The sequence below is a fragment of the Opisthocomus hoazin genome, chromosome 9, assembly GCF_030867145.1.
Source record: "Opisthocomus hoazin isolate bOpiHoa1 chromosome 9, bOpiHoa1.hap1, whole genome shotgun sequence".
NCBI classification, from domain to species: domain Eukaryota; kingdom Metazoa; phylum Chordata; class Aves; order Opisthocomiformes; family Opisthocomidae; genus Opisthocomus; species Opisthocomus hoazin.
Genome location: NC_134422.1, coordinates 25,849,092 through 25,871,957, shown reverse-complemented (window position 1 = coordinate 25,871,957; position 22,866 = coordinate 25,849,092). Strand labels below are relative to the sequence as shown.

The 22,866-nt window shown below is 51.2% G+C and overlaps 2 protein-coding genes across 2 annotated transcripts; both read right to left on the bottom strand.

Annotated features, from left to right (window-relative positions):
- Positions 1 to 11,207: 11,207 nt before the first annotated feature.
- On the bottom strand, positions 11,208 to 12,039 carry LOC142362433 (homeobox protein Hox-D1-like). Its single transcript, XM_075431060.1, has 2 exons — positions 11,679 to 12,039; positions 11,208 to 11,547 (listed from the first exon to the last, which is right to left on the bottom strand). The coding sequence occupies exons 1-2, from the start codon at positions 12,037 to 12,039 to the stop codon at positions 11,285 to 11,287; spliced, it is 624 nt and encodes a 207-aa protein (XP_075287175.1). The 3' UTR covers positions 11,208 to 11,284.
- Positions 12,040 to 20,900: 8,861 nt separating this feature from the next.
- Positions 20,901 to 22,636, bottom strand: HOXD3 (homeobox D3). Its single transcript, XM_075430474.1, is given in 3 exon segments — positions 20,901 to 21,752; positions 22,188 to 22,404; positions 22,406 to 22,636. Coding segments are annotated over 3 exon segments (1,209 nt in total). The 3' UTR covers positions 20,901 to 20,991.
- Between the last annotated feature and the right edge of the window lie 230 nt (positions 22,637 to 22,866).

Below are 22,866 nucleotides of genomic sequence, written 5' to 3'. Positions count from 1 at the left end.
TATTAACTGATAGGGTTAAACCATCTGCTGGGGAAACAGGACTAGGCCATATATACATATGCTCCATTTTAAACAGAATGGAATTTGAATAGGATTGATCTTCTGCCTAGGGAAAAAAGAAAAAAAAAACCACAACCCAGACTGTTCTCATTAGTTCCCTTTAATATTATTTAGGCAGCTTTTAACATGTGTTTAATTTGTATTGTTCTTTTATTCCATGTTAATATTTAATAAAATGTATGGCATACCTATACCTACAGTGTAAGTCCCTTGCAGATAAAATTTTTAGGCATATCTTTACAAGAAGAATTGGGAGATGGCAATGAAAGACCTTTTTTCTCCTGCAATTTTGTAAGCGGTTTGCTTTTTAACACATCCACTATTGCTGGCCATTCAAATTACAGTCTAGCTGGTCAGGTGTGTATGGCAGCAAGACGTAAGATTAAACAAATCACCACAAAGTGGAGGTATTTGAATGAGTTTCTTCAAACTTGAATTCTGCTAGGTGTCACACGAAGTTCTCAAGTTCATGAAGCCCATTACAGGCTAAGTCCAATCTAAGGTTGATACAATGGTATTGTGTGCCAAACACTGATCGCAAACATTCCTCTTCAGAGTGCTGTTGAGGTGGTAGAGGACACTGCAGAGTTGTTCTGTGTTGCGATATGACCTTTCTTCATCCCAAGACAACCGGCTGGGGCCACATGCTGCTCAACAGACTTCATCAGAGCACTTTCTCAGCACACGACTGGGGACCTCTGCCCAAACGGCTGCTCTCCATTTCCATGGAGCAGGTCTCTAACAAGTCAGGCCTTTCCAAGACACAGGAGGAGTGCTGACAGTTGTAGATTCAATTAGGAATGGTTCTCTCTGAAAGAGAACTGTGTGGAAATTTCACCAATGAGTGCAATCTCTGAACACTCCTTGTGTGGTACGGCTGGTGTTTGAGAATAGGCCAAGCGGTAGCGAGAGACTGCAAACAAACTGGCACTGAAAAGCCTTCTCCTCGCCTGGCCCACGGCCAGGCTGCCCCTCTGGTGTGGCTTAGGGCATCCTGGGGGCTGCTCTGCATTATGCTGCCTGTCAGTGTCTTTAAAAAGCTATTATGGCTGCTGGGAATCTCTGTAATGTAGGAAGACTTGAGTAAGTCCTTCCCTGCCAACACATCCAGTGCCAGGCAGCAGCAGGGGGGTGTTCTTAGCATGACTCTGTGCCAGAGGTTCTCTGTACACTAAACAGTCTGGCAAAGTACACAGAGCAACAGACACAGACAGATCTGGACTAGTGCGATCAAATGGATCTCACAGGGCATTTGGTACATCTTTAATACAAGTGTTTGCCTGTCAGCCATTTCATGCAATCCGCTGTTCTTCATTGTGAGGAATGGTGCCAAAATTGCCCAAGTATGAGCCAAGTTTCAAGTCTTTCAGTTACACACACAGTCCTGTGAGTTTACTAAGGAGGTACCATTTTATATGAGAACCTGAACTCAAAATCAAGGCCAAACTTTCACCTCCACAGCTCCTCTGCTCTTCCTTGGGAAGCTGGCGTGTGTGTCCTGTGGTAGCATCCATGACAGAGTAAGACATTAAATTGTTTTTATGGCAGTTAAGGTGTATCTTACAATAGATTTTCACACTATGATAAAATTAATTGCTTGTTGCTGACTATTCTCTCATTTTCACAATCGGGCAGGTACAAATTTTGATCTAATAGTTGTGTGAACAAGATAAGGTATGATTTCTAAGAACATGCTTCTATAAAAATGCAGGGTATTAACACTAACCACTTTGCACTTAAGGAAGATACTGCATACTTTGACAAACCAATTATTCCTGATGCATTTCCAACAACACACATGAGGACAGAAAGAATTTTCGTAGAGTTTTAAGAGGCACAAAACTTAATAGGCACAAGAATAGCATTTCTGAAAGTAAACAGAGGATCTCAAACTGTGTATGAAAACATTGAACATGAAATCATTTTCTCCTCCCTTCTCACCTTCTTTCTTTTGTTCCCAGGGTCAGATTTTCAGGAGTTCCAAGTCTCTTTTAGCACATCTGTCATCCTTGCAGCTGCACTGAGAAGACATCAAAGCAGTTGTGCAGAAATCCCAACTTCACTGTTTTACTCACTGGAGGCATTCCCAGCCCCCAGGCTCTTGCATATCCCTGTCATTCACAGCAGCTGCTGAGGAAGCTTTGTCCATGCTCTGAAATAGTTAAGATGTTGAAGTCAGACCTTGATCTTACCCAGCTTTACCTAAACTTTCTGAGGAGCTCTGCAGGATAGCAGGGTAAAGCCTCTACAGCCACAGCCTATCCCACAACTCTCAGCCCAGGGCATCAGGCACCTCTGTGGGGACAAGGACATCAACCCATGGGTCAGGGTCCAGCTAAGCAAAAGCCACGGCTAGGCAAAGAAAGCAATTGCCCTGGTCTGAGCTTTAAATAGATCTGATGGGCAGGGTGTGGTGGGGGTCCCAGATGGGGCTGGTCAGGTCCATCAGTGCCCCCAGGACCTTGGCAGTGTCTCAGCTGCACGTGGAGCGTGTTTCTCCGTGCAAGTGTTGGATTTACAGCAATATATTTCACATAGCTTGTCCTATATGGGGCCAGGATTTGGCTTTTAAATAAAATCTCAGATCAGAGGGGCCTGCAAGCTGCAGCTTCCAGAAGGGAGACAACAGCTTCAGCGGGACTTTGCCCTGGTTTCCTTGCCCGTACTACCGCACAGATCTGCACTGCCTTCCCCTACCCTCCTTGCCAAGCTGACTCTAGCTTTGGCTCTCTTGGATCCAACCTGTGTTAACAGACTGCTCCCATACTTGTCTGCCGTTTTTTAATTCCTAATTGCTGAGACACCAATAAATCTTTTTTTATAGCTTGGATCAGGGCTGCATTGCTAAAATGGCACGGATGTCAAAGCGGCAATCATGACTCCAACTTGCAGTAGCGATGGCTGTAAAGGTTCATCCTGATATTTGTATAGCTCATACTGCAGCAAAATCTTGACCCAGCTTGTTAATGAAAGTAAGAATAATTGTTCACAGTTTGACTGTAGGCACTGGTTAGGCAAGTCTTCTCAAACTCTAAAGATGTTATCTGAAAATTTAAGGAGCTGCAATTGAACTCAGTTTCTGGACAAGTGCAGTAAATACTGAGGAGGTTTATTAATTCATCAAAGCATCTTATGAGAGGATCTAAATCCTTCTCTGGAGGCCGGCATAGAAAGAATTAACTTTCTCCTTCTTCCTGTAGAAATGATCACAACTGCCTACCCTGCATGGAGGGAAGAGGCAGCTGTAATGAATTATTTATCTGCAGCACACTGTAAGAGGGATGTGCTGTGATTAATTGTAGAGCTGGGCAGGAAATGGTTTCCTTGTCCCAAAAGATTTTTGAGATTAAAAATGTGTTACTATTCTACGCTGGGATAAAACCAAAACCCCTTTAAAATGTCTCGGAAATACAGAGGGAGCGAAACCCACCTACAAAAAACCCTCATCAGTTGTATGCGTAGGAGACTCTTGCAACATGAAAGCCCAACAGAAAATTTTAACACCTAGGAAGAAAGTTTGGTAGATAATTCACGGGGTCCAAACCGCCCCATTCAACCTCCATATCCTTGGGGAGTGCTTTAGGGAGGAGACCAACACAATGGAGCAGGGACATGAACCTTGTTGATCTCATGTGAATGCTGTCTCTGCTGAGCAGGGATGGGGCTTAGCTCTTGGCTTTTTGTGCTGTCCGTCTCACTTCAGCCTGGTTCTGCCTGATTACTTGGTCCTCAGAGAGGCAATCTGTTGTTTGTACTGACTTTTCTGTTTTTACAGCTAAATGCTGCACAGCTGAATGACCTTTTATAAACTTTTTGCCTCCAGATGGGAAACCTCCTTTTTTAAAAAGCTTGCATGGAAGTGACTTTTTATTTTCTGAATCATTTTCCCCGCGTGTCTTGTAAATAAGAAGCTTTTCTCTAGCTTTTTTTTGTCAACACTTCCAGTTTAAACACATAGCCTGACATGCAGGAGTGCCCTGCTGTATTTTTAAGGAAGGCTGAGAATTGATTCACTAGATATGACATAGCAGAAACTTCAGAAGTTGAATCTACTCCATCTAAAATCATTGTCTTGTTCCATAAAAGGAAGAAGAAAAGCTTTGCCATATCTTCATTACAGCTGTAGAAGTTCATACTTGACATAGTTTCTCCCCAGGGTACAACTGCGGTAAGGAAAAATATTATGCTGACTGAAATAACTTGAATGTATTTAGATTAAAAACATATGGTGTTTTTAGTAGTGGGTATGAGTTGGTGAGGCTGGGTACCTTCTGAGGTTTGTGAGGAGATGTGGCGGATCAGATTGATCCTTTTCCTGGCACCAGTAGGAGGATGTGAGAAAAGCACCAGGTGTCTCCTTTGGTCTTTTTTGAGACCAGGCAGCCAGAAATAAAAAGTAGCGCAGCAATTATTTCAGAACATTTTGCAACAAATATGCACTTTGAAGCTTTTTGAACACTGGGATATGGAAGAGGAATGCCTGATTGAGAAGTATTTTGAGCCACATGAGCCAGATTCCGTTTCCATGAGTGTGCAGAGAGCACAGGCTAGCTCAATTCCAGCCTAGTCCAGCAAGCAGCCATGTGTAAGCATGACATCCCCAATCCATTACCTCCGCTCAGTTCCCTGAAGGCTGGCAAAAGTTACAAGAGTAATGTCGTTAGGATCTGAAGCCTTCTTAGTCAGGTGTTCAGAATTAAATGTGTTTAGTAAAATGGATGCCTGGGCTTGCCAATATCTCTCAACTCTGGTACAGAAGACTTACACTGATGAGTCAGATGGCCGGTCAGTCTGAACTGTCAGCGTGGTCGAATGCAGACAGGATCAGTGCAGAACAAGCCCTGAGACTGGCAAACGCAGCAAGCATGAGCAATTGGTGGCCCTGCTGGTACATTGTGCGGCCACCAGTGAGGCTTAGGCCAGCCTGCGGCTGACAAAGGCTGTAGGAAACAAGTCGCAGGCTGGCAGTGACCGCAGGTCTGGGTGTCCCCGTTTGGAAGTGACCGCTGCCGACAACATCCAGGTATGCCATCACCTCTTTGTTAAATACAATGAATTTTCAATTTCGGGAAAAATCTTCAGAAGAACAGGCCAGAGCCATGCTCTTCCAGTTCTTGAAAGCACAGCCATCTGCCTCTGGGGTGGGCGAGCTCTGTTGCAGGGCTTAGATCACAGGTGACAGGCACAACAGCATCATAGATGACACTGACAGCATGCAGACAGGATGTAATGCTTTTTTCCTTCTTTTTTTCCTTTCACATTTATTATCCCCAGAGCTGTGATAGTCCTTTTCTCATGTGGCTCTTGCTGTAACAATTCACACCTGTGAAGTCCCAAATCAGATTACCAAATCTATTTGATTTGGTACTACAATTGAAAGGCAACCAGAAGCACCAGGTGGTCTCCATTTCTTAAGTGAGATGTGACATTAAGAGTGTTCAACAGTCCTGTCTCATTTTTTTGAACTGTCTGCCTGGTCACATTAAAATGAAAGTCACAGTGTTCCTCGTGCTCGTTACGATTACAAAATTTTAAAAAATCCTGGACCTATTATGAGACATCACCCTGTTGTGTGCACTGTTTTTTGGGGTCTAGCCTCTCCAGCATGAGAAAACAGGTTTGATAAGCCATTGGTGCCATAGACCTACCACACTTTAATTCAGACGAATTTCTAAAAGGAAAGATAGACAGTTTTTACTGATAGGCTTTTAACATTGTTTGATAATCATCACTGGATTTGATACACTTGGATGCTGAAGAATATGTCACCCCACAGAAGTGGTATAATTTATAAATCCATAAATGTGTGGGTCTTAAAGATAATTATTCCAATATCTGTGCTTGACATATGGATCTGATGGTAGAGATTGACAGGATTAGAAACTGTTTCCATTATCTGAACAGTAACTGGGCAAAATCTGATCAGAGTAGTCACTAAAAAATTTAGTGAGGATTTTTATCTATTTCCAAATACCCCTCTAAAGTTTATTGTGTTTAATCTAGCTTACTTGTTAAAGGAACATAAAAAGGGGCATTATGAATGTAGATTTAGTGTAGCACAACCGTTAAGATGAAGAGTAATGGCTGGGAAGCCTTAGCTCCGAGGTTCTCCTGCTATAATAATGTCACCAAAATCACATTACTGGGACACGGGGTTTTTTCACAGGCTGTATGGGCAGAAGGAATGGTTCCTTTTGCCCAGCAGAAGTGGCTCTCCTGATCCACTGAATTCACACACGGGTGTTAATTTCATGCACACCCACAGCAGAATGGATCGATGCATTGCCAAGGTCTTTGTTCTGCGTGTAAGGGCACAAGCACCCAGGTTAGGGGTCCCCCGTGCTGGTGGCTGTAGGGGTCTCACTCTAAGGCCAGGGCCATGGGCCAGACTGCTTGAGTTAGACCTGTTAAACATTTTCATAAGGCATGATATGCTGTCCTCATTAAAAATGCCTGTTTCCAGAATGAACTGAATTTTCTTGTGGTTTGTTATTTGTAACACTGTGCCTTCTGATGAATTTCATAAAAAGATCTGTTTTCCAGGCACTGGGAAGCCTGACAGGCTGGCAGAGAAGGGACTGAACGTATTCATTTCTGTATTTGTTTGTTTACTGAAACTGTTGGTTTTCAATCTGCTAATCACCAGGGGCTGTTGCCTTTTGAGGAAACAAAAACATAAGACAACCAAAATTGTTTATGAAAAGCTCTTTTGTGGACCAGTGGTCTAATTTTTTTCAATATAAAGGAAGCCTTGTCCTGCTTACAAATAGTTCTCGGGACTGAATCTCCGAGATTTTGGCATTCTATGCAGGCATAAGCTGAAGACAAGGAAGATTCACATGTTGCACAGCTGAGGGTTGCTTTGTTCACTTGGCTGGTCCTCAAGAACAGCAAACGATTTCTGGATAAAACGAACATACAATAAGACACTGGCTCTAGGAAGTACATTTTCCTGTATGTTGCCCAGAATTAGTTCGGGGGCGTTTTAGAGATATGGTTGGAGGGGGGGGGTGATTAACAGACATTGTTACGATAGGGAGCAGAATGATTTGTCATTTAGTTCCCCTTTCTTTCTTTCAACAGGGTGCCTTTCTCTGGCCAAAGACTCCTCTAGTTCACTGACATAAGGAGAAGTCATAAAAAATGATGGTTGAGATTGAGTAAGTCACATATACATATAAGCTATATGTAGCCATATATCACCAACAGAAAAGAATGTGTTTCACGGAAACTTCAGTCACCTCAGTGATAAACTGGTAACAACCATGTCTTATTTGGGGTTTCTCTCCATACCCCTTTCTCCTTGGTCATCAGGGATTTGCAAGTGTTCTCGGGATTTCCTTGGAATTCAGGCTAACAGTGTGGTGCAGGACAAATCGTAAGTATGATTTATTAGCTGTTAGAGACAAGTGCTTGGAGCTACAAGGAGGTCTTTCCATTTTGTAATTTTGCCTGCAAAGATTTTTCTTGAAAGAGCTAATAGTCTGTTCTCCTCTACTAATAATCTGTACCGTTTTATGCGTGAGCCACCGTTCCAGGTTTTACCAATAAATAGAGGAAATGGCACACTTTTAAAAGGAGATTAAAATGTGGTGATTGGGTTGCATATTCTTGTTTTCTGGCTTACTGCTGTGTTCCTTCATGCTCAAAATAAACTTGCATGTGCAGCTCATACCATAAACCGGAGACGTTGGTCTGACCCTCTGCAGAGCATTCCCTGTGCTGTATTAGCAAGCGACAACATACTCATTCAGTTCTGCATGGGAAGCCAGACACCCAAGCAAGCCAAGCTTGGTTTTCAGAGAGGTGTGATCTTCTGTTATCACCTACCTATGCAAAGGATATGAAATCTCTACATTCACATATACCACTTAGCAACAGTAATTTTACAACTTTTTTCTCCTTGGAAGCCTTCCAAATCGATATTTTTGTTCTGTTTCAAGCAAAATGGGAACACATTAAAAAAATTATTTTGTTCATATCCCTGTGTAGCCTATGGCCCTTTGAGCAATAGTCAGTAGGCAAAAATTAATATATGACTGAAATAGAATGGTCTTTCTGTGGCTTCTAATAATGTTGGAGGGAAAATAAGACCAGGAAATAGTATTTTCATAATTTGTGATAAATTATATGGTGGTGGGTATCTACTGAGGCAAGCTGGAATGTTTTGTTCCAACTGCAGTGAGAACTGCAGTTTGTGCTCTTACCTCCACCTGCCTAACCTAAAGCCTGTTTCCCACTGCTAGGCATCAAACTGAACACATGTGAGACACAACTCTTGGGATTAGTGTTAAATGAGTGCATCTCAGACCTTATCTATCATTTATTTGTCTCATGTGTGCACCCCTGTATATCACAGGCATTTTTATTTAATTATTCAGGAACTGGCACGACTTGCATTAGCTCCTTCCTCTGGGTATCTTGCTGACAAAACAGTGCAAAGAAGCAATATCTAATCCTCATACAGCTGAAACTGCTTGAGAAGAAGAAAGATCCTATTAAACTGGCCCCATCATGTGAGCAGAAATTACACTTAATACTAAGTACCGGTTCTTAAGACAGAATATAGTTGTGTTCCTACCAGCAAATTGATTCAGACTGCCATAAAAGAGTTGTATGGTTTCATCTTAATTTGCAAGTAAATCTCTATATATTCAGGCTGTGTCATTTTGATGGATACAGAACTGTGCACTGCTACAAGGCCAGCAGATGTATTTATTTATTCAGAAAAATATACGGCATGAAAACATTCATTATAAAAGACTTAGTGTGCTCTAACGGCCTGATCCAGCACCACTGAAATCAATGAGAATCTTTCTTTCCATGTTGGTAGTACAGGAGCATGCCAGCAGTGCGGAAAACGTTCCTCTGGCCTGAAGTGCCTAGCACAAATATCGAAAGCATTAGGAAAATAAAAGGCTGACAAACCAGCAACCCCATAGACATGTGACAAATTTGGAGGCAACTGAAAACACAGCTGTTTTCTAAAGTTCGTGTGGGAACCATATGCTCTTAGAAAGATGGGTTATTCTGGGTACATGTCTGTGCATATTTGCTGTTTAAAAAAAACAAGGAGTAGTAACAGGACACTTTGTAAAAATGTACCTTAAAAGCAGCTGAAATGGGCTGATTAGCAGTTGACTTGCCTTTAATATTCAGCTTGCAAACCAAATTTGATTTCCTTGAATTTTCATGAATTTTACCACATTTTGCTTTATTCTGCTTTAAATCGTATCTTCTCAAAAACAGGTGGCAGAAATATTATTTCCTGGTTTTTAATTGAATTATCAGCCTGCAGTATAAACACTTCTTTGGTGTCGTTACTTTGGTAAGGAACAGCAAACCAGGTATTTTGGTTGCAGCTAGTTTCACCCAAGTACTCCAGCCCTGAGAATTTTTCAGTGATAACCCATGCAGTCCGTCAGCCAGTGAGACTTACACCGTAACACCACATACAGAACAAAAACGCCCCTGTGTGCATGCACAACCACCAGCCTCTAGCTTTATTGTACTTTCCAGGTACAGTCGGGATATGATGTGTAAGCAAACACGTCTGTCTTGGGAGGTCCCCTCCCTCGGACGCTCGCAGAGGGGGGCACCTGTCCCCTCGCCAAGGAGGCCTCCTGCTCCGGCTCTGCCGTGGGCCTGCTCTGCAGCATCATCCCACCATGCCTGCCCAGCTTTTGGGAGCACGCTGTCTCCCGGGGCTCCCGCCAACCTCTGCTGGAGCTGCCATCGGCGGTGGCTTCCCAGTCCCTCGGCAGAAGAGAAGTCTTCATACAAAAGCCGGTGAGCAGAGGGGCACCTTGGAGAACGGAAGGCAGCACAGAGAATAAGCGTCCCCTACACTGCAGACTTTCTGACTTGAGACATCCATCTTCATCTTCTTTCTTTTGCCCAGCAAGCACCCAACAAAGACCAACAGCTGTTGGTGTCTGGAGCTGGCTTCCAGATAGGGACCTACTGCCTACAGGTGCCCTGAGATCCATCTCCCCTGGTGCTACAATTCCTTCTGCACCCCAAAGTCCAACACCCAGCAGAAATCCAGAGCAAAGCGAGAGTTGTCCAAAATCGTTTTGTCCCACAAATAGATAAAATCACCTTCCCGTAAATCCAGATGTCATTCCTCTCCACATCGCTGTAATGCTTTCTCAGTCACAGGCGGGAGAGGTCTAAACTCAGCTCCTTTGTCCGCTTTGATACTGTTATTTCATCTCTGGGAAAGGTGAAATTTGGAGAAATGAGGATCACTGGTGAATTTTGCACTCACATGGGGTAATCCATCATTGTCACTCTTTTTGAACAAGTACCCCAAGTGAAAGACCCAGGAATCCTCTTGGTCTTTTGCCGGCAGAGCTCTGTGGTCAAACCCAAGCATCGTTCTGCACTTTAACAGCCCTTGAGTTTTCGCATGTGGTAAGATCAGTTGCAAACTGATTTAATACAGCACATTTCTTTAACCATAAGATACAATCAAGCCTGGGAGAGCTCGACGATCTGAACGCCCGGCCCTGGATGCTGTAAGAGACTTTATATCACCTTGTCCTTGCCCAGGCCCATGCGAGAGGTGCTGGGAGTTAGCAGAGCAGCCACTGGCCCGTCCTGGGCAGCCCAGAGCCTCTGCAAGGAAAACCCCAGCACCTCTGCAGTTCGAATGGGAAGAAGTGCTCCTCCTAGGACTTTATTTATTTTAAAACCTTCCCACGCAGTTACTAAACAGATTTGGGACTAAATGAGCCATATCAGGAAAAGGAATGGGAACGAAGGAGGAATAAATACAAGCGTAAACAGCCTGGCTTTTTGCAGCAGCTTCGCGCAGGGCAGGGCAGAAGACGAGGGCACTTTTTTCAAACGGTGATCCCGGACTCACCCTGGCAGCGCTGCCCATCCCTGCCCCTTCCCGTGGGAAGCAGCTTTCCCCGCTCTCCCCTGCTCCGGCTTCTCGGGGTTTCTCCCCCTCTTCTGCACGAACTCCGTCCGAGCCTCCGCATCTCTCTTTTTAAGTGCAAACCCAAGAAGCGGCCGGGCGCTTGGGGTAACCCCCCCCCCCGCCGCCGTGTCCCCGCGGGAGCTGGCGGAGCTCCCGAGGGGAGCGGCAGCCCCCGTTAGCCCCCCGCCACCGCCCGGGCCCGGCCCGAGCCCTCACAAACCAACCCGCACGCAAGTTGCCGCGGTCCCGCGGCAGAGCCCTCCGGAGGGGGGGGATCGGGGGGGCGAGGGGGCCTCAGGCCGGGCCGCCCGGGGACCCCGCGGGCGCGGCCATCGCCTCCCGCTCCCGCTTCTTCTGCTTCATGCGGCGGTTCTGGAACCAGACCTTGACCTGGGCGTCACGGAGCCGCAGCGAGCGGGCCACCTCGACGCGGCGGGCCCGCGACAGGTACCGGCTGAAGTGGAACTCCTTCTCCAGCTCCGTCAGCTGCCGGGTGCTGAAGCTGGTGCGTGCGGGGGCGCTGGGAGGAGGGGCCGGCCCGCACGGCTCCGCGCCGCCTGCAACGCCGAAAAAAAACCACCGCGCTTCAGCCGGGGCAGCGGGGCGGGGGTCGGGGCCCGGGCCGGCAGAGGGGCAGAGGGAGCCGGGATGGGAGCAGCCCCCGCCCGCGCCCCGCCGCCCCACTCACTTCTCCCGGGCGGGCTCCGCTTCGCTCGCATCCACTCGAAGGTGCGGGGCGCCGACGGGGCCGGGGCCGGGGGACCGGGCGCGGCCCCGGGACGGGGGCGGCCGCTCCCGGGGCGGACGGACGGGGCGAAGCCCGGCGGCCCGGCTCCGCGGGACGGCCGGCAGCCGGAGCCCGGCGCCGCGGGGGGGGCGGCCGCGTACCCCGGCGCTCCCGGGCGGGCAGGCGGCGGGGCGGGGGGCCCGGGGCTGGCCGCGGTGCCCAGCGCCGGGAAGGCGACGTCCCCCGGCCGGTGGTAGGGGGGCTGCGGGGCCCCGCAGCTCAGCCCCGGCGGGAAGACGAAGGGAAAGTACCCCAGGTCCATGGCCCGCGGGGAAGCACCGCTCCTCCGCACCTGCCCCGCGTCCCGCCGGGGCAATATTGCCCTAATATAGGGCCGGGAGCGGGGCGGCACGTCCCGCCCCGCGGCCAATGGGAGCCTGGCGGGGGGAGCCCGCACCGGGGGTCCCGGGCGACGCCGGCTCCCCTGCCCACGTCCGGCTGCCCAGGGGCAGCCCCGCCGATCCCTCCCGGGACACACACCCTCCCCTCCCCGGTACGGGCCGCTCGCTGCGGGCTCGCCGGAGCCGCCGGGCACGTCGGGGCCGCTTGCCGGGAGTTTGGGGGGTGGGCGAGGCGGCTCCCGCCCCAGGGCAGCTCTGCCCCCTCCCCTTGCCCCGCTGTGGGCCAGGCCCCCGGAGGCTCCCAGGGGAGCCCACACAGCCCGGGGGAGCAGCCGGGGGGGCGGCGGGCTGCGCAGACACCCCGAGGCTGTCCGCACCCGAAGGGGGGGAGGGTGCTGCACCTCGCCGCACTTAATGGGCTCGCTCCATCAGATAAGTGCTCTGCAGCTTCGCAAAAGTGAGTCCCCGGGCTCACCCTGCTAATGGGCTTTCATTTTTCCCTTGGCGAGTCAGCGTTGTTTACTGAGTGTTTGCAGCTGGCAGAAAGTGAAGCAAGTTGCACTGCCCAGCCAAACCATCCAGCCCACTCTCTCTTGGTTTTCACCCCCCCAGAATGGCAGGGAAGAGGAACAAGCATGGAGGGTGGGAAGCCTGGACTCCGAGAGTGATTGTCGTTCCCTAAATGGCTCCAAGTGATGCTGAACTGTCCAGTTTGAGCTACACATATGCTTGATTTGGATAATGATGGGTTTCATCCATCTCGTCAACTGATAACCATGTGTCAATGTAGTTCAGAACAGCAAAAGGGTGCCTGGGCAGAGCACGCTTGGGCTTTGGTGACTTGGGACTGGACAGACAAGGAACACGAAGAAGGGCTGCATCATGCCACTTCAAATTAGACATGTAATCATCTAAGTCTTAGGAGGAAGGTGTGGACTCAGCTGGGAAATGCAAAAATTATTAAAAACAAATGTTTCTAAATAAAAGCATAAAATTGAAATGCCTTCATCATCCAGTGCCTTCCACTCAACAGCCAAAAAAGCTCTACAAGCTCTTGGCCAAAGTGCTGCTCGCTGTGGTCAGGAAGAGGCCACAAATTTTGTGAGGACCAGACATGGTGCCAGCCACCCAAGGGCAGCCAGGATCCCCGGAGAAAGAAAAATTCTACTGGGTCTTTTGCAGATTTCAGAGGGCTGGGCTGGTGGCAGGGAAGGGACACCATGGGGAGCCACAACCAGACCAGTTCACTGGCTCAGCCTCGACTCTTTCCCATGGAGACCCGTGCTCTGCAGCTCAGCCCGGGCTGCCCCGCCGTTATGCCCAGCTGACGGTTCAGAGCAGGCCTGGTTTTCTTTCCTGCAGAGGCCCTGAGAGCACACGTCCCTGGGACAGGCAGGCACAAGCCCGCGAGGACAAGGGAGCGCTTCCCTGCAAGTGGGCTCTGACCAGTGGCACGGCCTTCTACCAGCCCCACTTCCTCCCCAGCTCATCCAGCCCACCCGCCGTAAAGCAGTTATTGCGGAGCAGAGGCTGGCTATTCAGATTGCTGCTTTAACACGCTTGGGACCCTGAATCTGCAGACAGAGCAGTTGCTGTAAGCCCAGAGACCCAAAGTGAGGTGTTCTCCAGACACAGCCTTGTTCGCTGTTCCGGGCTGTGCTACCCTGCTGCACTAACAATGGGGTATCACCTATGCTTCCATTGGCAGAGGGTGCAGGGGTAAATTAGAAGAAGACTTCAAATCAAATGCACCTTGTCAGGATACCTACATTTTGAGGGAGGTGTTAAATTCTGGATGATACCAACTTGCTCAACACACCCGTGGTAATCAGAGCAGTTTGGAAAATGTCATCTTCTGACAAAACAGAAGCCTGGGAACACCAGGCGTTCTCTTTAGCAGAGAAAGGTTGTCCGCTCGGGAAAGCATCTGTGCTCTTCAGTCTCCCCTGCTGTAAAAACTCCTGCCCGCAGTGAGGCAAACAGCATCGGCTCCAGAGGAGGGCTGCTGCTTTACTTGAGACTTCTGTTTGCGGAAAGCAACTGGTTTAATTACACCTAAAGCTGTGTTTTAAGCACTAGACGAGCTGTCCATGTTCACATTGACATCCGATCTTTCCATTCACCCAGCTGGATTCTGTTACCAAGTTTCTTGTTCGTTACCTGTTTGTTTTTGCAGGACTGTTCAAGGATGAGGAAAGCAGAAATCAGTGGCTAAACACAGGCAAAGCCTCTCTTGTTGCTGCTCTGGCTTTTGAGGGGGAGGCAATTTTCTACGCTCTTGGATTTCACAGTGTTCAGACTTAAATAGCCAAGTCCCAGTGATACGAAGTTAAGTGCAGCTGTTTTTTGCGAAAGGTGTAATGGGAAAGAATCCCTGGAAGTCAAGGAGGAAGAAGAAATGTGTGTTAAAGAGTGGAGAGAACATGATGCTGTCGAAGGCAAGTTGAGAACAGCTGGGAGGTTTCGGGACGTCTGTGTGAGCAGTGCAGTGACGGCACAAGCCAGGGGAGCTGCTGGGGCAGAAGCCTCTGTGAGAGCAATGGACCCAACCGGCCCCTGGGCCACCGTGCTTCTGGAAACCTGTGGGCCACTGCAAAGCCTTAGATGGCCACTGGGACATTAAGACATGGTGTGGGAACAAGCCCAGCCGAAAAGCCCGAAGCCATGTTGGGTGCAGACGGTTGCCAGCAGTGCCCTGGGGAGGCTGCTTCAGCAGCGTGTGTGTTGAAGGCAATGGCAGCCCGGAGCCACAGAGACCACTCTGAGGTTGGGGCACATTGCCTTTCCTCTCTGGAGCAAGCCTCCACCCTCTGTGCTTGTCACAATAACTAACACACTGGAGATTCAACAGATCCCTCTCCGGCCCTCAGGAGAACGACATGGAAGGTCTGGTTCAAGCATGACCTTGTCCTGGCCCCTGTGCCGCCAGGGCACTGCCAGCCAGGGAGAGCTGGTTCTCAGCGACGCATCAGGATGTACATCCATGGTGTGGAGGCAGCCAGGGTGTGGGTGGGCGTCCCAATGAGAGGTGAGCAAACACTGGGGATTTAAGCAGTAGCCTTGCTAACACAGGCAAACCATCAAAGGCCCCTGGGAGGAAGGCTATCAGAGAAGAACGAGAAGCCCTGGGGAATTTATTTTGTAAAGTGTGGCTATAACCAGGGACATACAGAGGCCCCAGGGCAAGGAATGGAATAGTCCTGCTGCTACAGGGGAGCCAGGCTCAGCTCCAGCACAAGCACAGCCCTTCCAGGTGGACAAGGCACTTCACGCTCTTCTTGAGGAAGGTGTGTTTCCCTCTGCCATCAGTATTTCCCTACCACAAGCTCCCCTTTCCTCGCTGACCCCTGGGGCAGTTTCACCAGGCCTGGGAGAGTGAACTCTGCTCTCCCAGTGCGTGGGATAACTACAAAGATCTTCTGCATGAACACAGAGTAGAGGAAAGTCTCTCCCTCCTTCTGTGAGGATTTCCCCAGGAGTGATTCCACACGGGTCCCTCTGCCATGTAATTTCACACAGACCCCTGTGCCCCGTTTCCTGTCCCGTGGCTGTGAATTTGGTAGGAAGGAAAAATTACACATATTGACAAGCCAGATGTGTCAAGGTAAGCCATACTGCTGGCTGCAAAGCAGAGATGTCAGAGGGTTTGCAGCCATGATTTCTGCCTTGCCTAAGCCCTTCTTACTCCCAAAGATCCTGAATGGTGGCCCAGGTTGACTGGATCAAGGCTAGGCACCTCACTCAGCATGGGGATGTCTACCCTCTCCCAAAACTTCTGCTGTTGCAAGGAAAACTGCACATCAGCAAATAAAGAAAAAATATGGACCCAAGTGTTTGAATTGTATATTTAGGAGTATTTTTACCTGGAAGACCTCCATCCTGCCTAGTACAGATCCTGTGTTAGCTTCCTTCAGCTTTGTGCTTATGGTCATTGCAGCTGAGCCTCTCCGGGGTTTGTCCCAGAGCAGCCCAAGGAGCTCCAGGACCCTGGGCTCTGAAGGTGGAGACAAAGGCCCACCTCTGCTTCCCAGCAGCATCTGCAACGGCCTGGGGATGTGCAGGCACAGACAACTTGCTGCCTACAGTGTCCTGTTTTGCATCTCGGCCTTTGTCACCAAAGCGGCTCAGTCTTGTCCTGCCGGCTGGATGCCACATTATGCTGTGGGTTTCGGGCTCTGGGACTGGGCTCTGCCTTTGCTGGCTGGGGTTTCTGGTCGAGTCCCAGCTGGCTCCAGCCAGAGCTGAAGTAGGAGGAACCTCTGTCGAGTGAAAAGTGCACACTGTGTGATTGATGACCCTTAATAGAGCGAGCCCCCTCCCTCTCTGGCCAGACGCACTCCCAGCGAGGACCACGGCATTCCCACCGCTGCTGCTCACGTGGGAATGGAGAGCCATTGCCCATTCAGGGATCAACCTGCTGCTCAGTCCCCGGAAAGTGGCTGTGGCCAACGGAGCTCGGGTCCAACCCATCTCATGTCTACTAAAAGCAGAGGTAGCTGATTCATGAATATATAACATCACGTGGTGCCCAGCCAACCACCGCGGCCCGAACTGCCCCGGCAGCACCAGCCCCTTTGTGCTGCCTGTCTGGCTCCAGCTTTTGTTCCCAGGCAGGTCTGCGGTGGCGGTGCCGGACGGCTGGGCCTCTCCGCCGTGTGCAGGGCTGCCATTGTGTGCAGCCGCTGGGCAGCCACGGCGGGCTGGCACGTAGCAAGACGGCGTTCCACCCCGCAGCTCCTTCCCTCCCTCCCCGGCCGACAGCTGTCAGCAAGGCACCCTCCCAGCAGCAGCCCGGCAGCCCCATCCCCTTTACCCTCTTTTCCCTGGCCGAGTGTTCCCTCCTGTGCCTGGACCCCCCTGCAGGCTGTCTCACAGGGCTTCCCGTGGGGATGGCAGGGTGCAGAGATCCCAGTGGTGAACCCCACTTTCAGACTTCTTGCAATGGAGCTGCAATTACCCAGCTGGTCCCCGGCAAAGTCAGGGGGGCTTCCAGTTGGTGCTGGTGGGCTCTCTCTTTCCCAGCCAGCCTCCCCCCTGACTGTCTTTGCCTCCTGGCTGTGTGACTGGCTGCCTTCTCTTCACCCGTGGATGAGGTTGCCCGCAGCCCCGGGTGACCGGTGCGTCCTCCCATGGTGGCAGCCACGGGGGGTGCCCCGGTGTCCCTCCCTGGTCTGCCCAGGGACAAGGGCTGGGACCCTGCGGTGCTCTGCCCAGGGAGCACTTGCTAGTGGAGCAGGAGGCATTTGGGTTTGTTTTCCCAGCTCCACACAAGTGACACCAACAAGACAGTGGCATCTCTGGCAGCCCCTAGCTGTGCCTGCCTAGGTCCCGCTGTCCCGGTGCTGCTCACCGGGCCCTAGACAGAGGGACAGGGATGGGACCCCCTTCAAAAGGAACAGGGTGCAAAGGGGCACCTTAGCCCTGCACTGACTGCACGGAGCTAACACAAAGCCTCACCTCCTTTTTGCACCGGGGAAACTGCTGCAGCCCCGTTAAATGTTGGATTACTCTAACCAACGAGTGGAGACCCAAACCCCACTGATCTGAACAGGAGAACCCGCATGGCCTCACTGAAGCTTGGTGCGCCCCTGGTGCCTCTCAGCCGGTGCTGTCAGCAGATCCCTATCCCAGATCCCTACCCCAAACACTGCTGCAGAGCTGCTGGCATCTGGGGGCCCTGGCTCAGTGACCCTGTTACGGGTCCGGAGCAGATGGAGGAATCAGGGTCGGAGGGGAAGGGGTGCTATGGCTCCTATTTGCGAAGAGAGGCAAGGCTGGGATGAGCCCCAGGCCTGGCCTTGGCTGATGAGTTGAGTTTTAAATGGGTGACCGGAGTTCAGCACATCAGAGGCTGTTGCAAAGGAGCTGAGTTCCTCTTGAGTGTGAAAGGGGGTTGTTTATAATTCATGGGTTTTAAATGATGGGCCAAGAAAAAGTCTGGCTTGTGCCAAAGTGTCTCTCTCCTCTAGATTGCTGATGCTTGTACAAACATTGTAAAAATGCCAGTGATCTCGCTAAGGTAACATTACTTCTATAATTAGGTTATCATCACGGACTTCTATCATGTTACAAAGGAGACGCCTCTGCCAGAGTCACAGAGAAGAAGGTGAATTTATTTACAAGAAGATTCCCCCTCACACATGCTCCTCCTCCTCCCCCACTGGAAACCAAGTTTGCAAACCCCATCCTTCTGTAATGTGAAAATAATTCAGAGCAGTGTGCCTCAGTAACACCGTGTTTGTGGTTGGGGTTCCTCTGAAACCCCTCTTCTTCCTTGGATCTGGGGAAGGGCTATCTATAACCAGCCTTTTCTTTCTTAACAGATGTAATGAAGGACTGACAGTGCAAGTCAGAGCAGTCACTGTTTGAAGAATAGCCTACAGAGCGTGAAGGTGGGAAACACTTGGGCAGCGCACGTTGTGCTGCACCAGGGACGGCCCTGCAGAGATGGCGGTGCCTTGTCGTTTCGCAGACGGAAGCAGGTGGCGTGAAATACGTTACGTTTTCAAGAACACACAAAAAAACCTACATGGACAGTTTCAGTCGTGGGTACATTGCTTACAGAAAGTTTTGGAGATACAAACGTGTGTGTATATGTATTTATGGAATGTTATAGAAGTATAATGCACGAGTGGTGTTTAGCCTTACTTTTTGTGTTGTTTGTATGTTTTGTTCACTCCTGGATGGAGATTCTAAGAAACAATTTGTGTGAAAACTTCCATAGAAAACAATTTTAGAGCTCAAAATAGTTAAAATATGTCTCCGAACAAAGTAGTTTATTCTGTTCTGTTTACAGATCTACAACACATATATCCAAATTTGCTTGGGTAAAAGTGAAATTTAACAAAAGACACACTTCTCAACGTAGCACGACATTGTTAAAATTGCACAGAGGGGAAAATATTTTGAAACCTTACTGTCCTGCCAAACACAAATACCAGAAGGCAAGGAAGAAAGCAGGGAGAGGAAAGAAAAGAAGAAGAAAAAGAAAGAACGAAAGAATGAAAAGAATGAAAAGAAAGAATGAAAGAAAAGAAAAGAAAAGAAAAGAAAAAAGAAAAGAAAAGAAAAGAAAAGAAAAGAAAAGAAAAGAAAAGAAAAGAAAAGAAAAGAAAAGAAAAGAAAAGAAAAGAAAAGAAAAGAAAAGAAAAGAAAAGAAAAGAAAAGAAAAGAAAAGAAAAGAGAAAAGACTTGTCTGTGTTGATCAGAGTTGCAGGAGTTAAAATATTTCTCGCAATAGGAATGCCAGGTCCTGTCATTAGAGGATGGAGTAGGAGCTGCAGTGTTTGTCAAACTGGGAAGTGGCGCGTCAGACAGTTTGGTGGGGAACACAGAAGTTCAGATTGATCTTTAACTCAACACTTTTAGAAAGGGCTAAGAACAGTCTTCTCGGAGCAACATGTACCGTCAGGAAGAGATTTTAATGACAACGTTTACAAAAGAAGTATCTCTGTAAATGCAGCGAGGGATTCAACACAGCCGCATAACTAGAGGGGGAGAAACACAAGGGTTCAGAGCATCGTTCCTTTTTTTTTTCTTTTTTTCTCCTTTCTTTTTTCTCTCTCCTATTTTTTTTTTTTTTTAACTTTTTTTTTTTTTAACCCTTCCCCATGTGCGAGCTGTCCTGCCAGTGGCAGAGCGAGGCGGCGGGGCCCCTCGGCCGCTGCCCACACTCCGCCGCCGTGGCTCCCCTCCAGCCCTGTGCATCTGATTGTCAATTTTCTTTCAAAGTTTATTTTTATGAAAAACAAGAGGAAAAGCTCGGGCTTCCAAAGATGTCTAAAAAATTGATTTATGGTTAGTATAAAGACAACAGCATAAACAACAAAGGAGGCAGCAGCTGCTGCGCGGATTGCTATGGAGACCCTAATGAAATTAGCACTATCAGAGGGTTTCTGATTTTTCTTGCGTTCTAAGCTTCTAATTTCTTTCCTAGTTCAGATAGCCAGAGTGTAATTAAAAAAAAAAAGACAATAAAATAGCCCACCGAAATAATAATACGTGCGATAGATACCCAGTCAATAAATACATGTTAACCTCACCGAGGTTTCTGTACGCAGGATTGGGTCTGAGAGAAGATGGCCAGGCGCCCCGCTTTGCAGATCGCCCCCTGAAAGCGGCCGTGCCTCCAGCTTCAGCGGCCGAGCCAGCTGCCAGCCCGGCCACCAAGCAGCTCGAGTGGGGCCAGCCGGTCAGAAATAAATACTTTAAAAATACAATAAAAACCGATATTTTTTTTTCCTAAAGTGTAACGGCTCTTCGTGTGATGCCACAGTTTGTTTCACTCTATTAATGACTTACGACTTGCTGTCTTATTTAATCCTTACATAAACTACAAACACCAGCCACTGTTACAACTGTTCAAGACTACTCTCTCAACTAGCTCAGACCGAACATACTAAACAGGTGAAATGTAAGTCACCGTGGACCCGAATCGCTCTCCCGAAGCACCGGTCAAGAAACTCTACAGATACCCACATAAATACATTAAGACGAGGATAAATAATCGGTGATACAAAAAATGTCTCGCGTAAAATAATAAATACATATCATTTTAGTCCGACGCGATCCTTACGTTACGGAAGAATTCATAAATTGCCTTCTCTGAAAGACGCTGGGGCGCGCGGGGAGTGCCCAGCACCCGCGACTGGTGGGCAGCACCTCGGCACCCCCAGCTCAGGACTTACCTTCAAGCCCCCCACCGCCAGCTCTCCCGCTCCCCCGGCTTGCGGTGAGAGGCGTGCGGGCCTGAGGGAGGACGGGGGGCTGGGGGGGGGGCAAATCCGCTAACGCCGTTGGCACTCGAGAGCAAAGTCACCCTGTCCCGTCAGAAAAGTGAGGTAATGGAGCGGGGAGCGGGCCCCGCCGCCCCGCTACAGGTGCGTGAGCTTGGGCGCCTCCGGCATCCGTCCCTGAGAGCCGTGGTGGGAGGAGAGGTCCGTGTAGGTGGGGTGGGGGTCGCAAGGTCCGTGGTGGTGGGCGCCGGGGATCTGCGCGGCGCAGCTGTAGTCCACGCTGGCGGAGGAGGGGTGCTGCAGGTGCCCCAGGTTGAACATGGGGCCCGAGGCCGGCATCGAGTCCACGAAGTTCCCCCCCACGTAGACGGGGCTTCCCTGCAGGCCGGGGTTGGCGAAGCCCCCCCCGCCGCCACTGCCGGTCTGCATGGGGTGGGGGTCGTACTCCGCGCCCGCGTAGCGCTTCTGCTGCGGCAGGCAGCTGCTGAGCGGGGCCGTGTAGGCGGCCAGCCCGTACATGCTCTGCTGGGGCTTGGCGAAGGAGGTGGGCGAGGGCGCGTCGTAGCTGAGGGTGTTGACGCCGGGGAGCTGGCTGGGGTAGCCGACGTGGTTCGGGGCGCTGAGGGGGGGGCTGCGGTCCGGGGACTGTCCGACGGGGGAGTGCATGATGCCTTTGGCTTTCTGGTCCTTTTTGTACTTCATCCGGCGGTTCTGGAACCAGATCTTGATCTGCCGCTCGGTCAGGTTGAGCAGGTTGGCCATCTCCACCCGGCGCGGGCGGCAGAGGTAGCGGTTGAAGTGGAACTCCTTCTCCAGCTCCACCAGCTGCGCGCTGGTGTAGGCTGTGCGCACCCTCTTGGAGGCCGGCCCGGGGGGGCTCTTGTCCTCGCAGCTCTCTCCTGCGGGGAAGACGCACCGAGAGCCGTTGGTCCCCCCCCGAAAGCCACCCGCCCCCCCGGAGCCCCGACGTCCCCTCCCGCTCTGCCAGCGCCAAGGGAGGGGGCGCAGGGCCCCCGGGGGCCGCCTCCCTCACCTCCCCGCCCGCCATACACCCCCGCACCCCCCCGCAGCTGCCTCTCCCCGGGGGCCCCCAGCGGCCGCCCGCCCAGGCGGAGCCGGGACCCGTCGGGGCCCCGCCGTCCGCCGCTGGGCTGGCAGGGAGAGCGGGGCGGGAGCCGCCAGCCTGCCCCACCCGCAGCGCTCGGCAGGGCCGGGACCCCCGAGACGGGGGCGGGGGCGGTGGGTGGCAGCCGGAGGATGAGAAGGGGACAAGGCGCAGGGCTGGGGGGCTCCCCGGGCGGAGGGGACTGGGGGGGGGGGGGGTGTCGGGCTACCTGAGGGGGCGCAGGTGCTTTTCTGCTTGGAGTTCTGCCGGGACTCCTTCATCCAGGGGAATATCTGCTTGCTGAGGGTGGCGGTGGCTGAGCCCGAGGAGTTCGGGCCCCCCTTGGCTTTTTTCGAAGGGGGCGCGCTGGGAGGGGGGTTGGGCGGGGAGGAGGGCGGCAGCGCCGGGGGCTGCTGCTCGCCGATGCCCGGGGGCTGGGTGCCCCCGGGCCCCCCCCCCCGCCGTCCGCATGCAGCTGCCGCTCAGCTCGCTGCCCTTGTGGGCCGGGCCGCGGCCGGGCGCCGAGCCCTGCACGGAGCAGGCGGAGCCGGGGTACTCGCCGTCCAGGCCGGCCTGGCCGTAGGGCTGGTGGGCCGCGCCGTAGGGGTAAGCGTCGGCCTTGCCGTAGGTGTAGCCCCCGAAGAGCCCCGCGTTGTCGTAGTAGGCGGCTTTCTGCATCCTCCGCTCTGCGATCGCCGAGGCCCGCGGCCCCCGCTCAAATAACATTGACCGCCGCCCCGCGCCTCACGTCGTCGGCCCGGGCCACTCGCAGCCACCTGGGGAGGGGGACAGCGGGGACACAAAAGAGACCTTCGGTCGGGGGGGCACCGGCTGGGAGCAGCCGAGCCGGCCCCCGCACTCCCCCGCTCCCCGGCACCCCCGCGCTCCCTGGCACCCCCAGCCTCGGC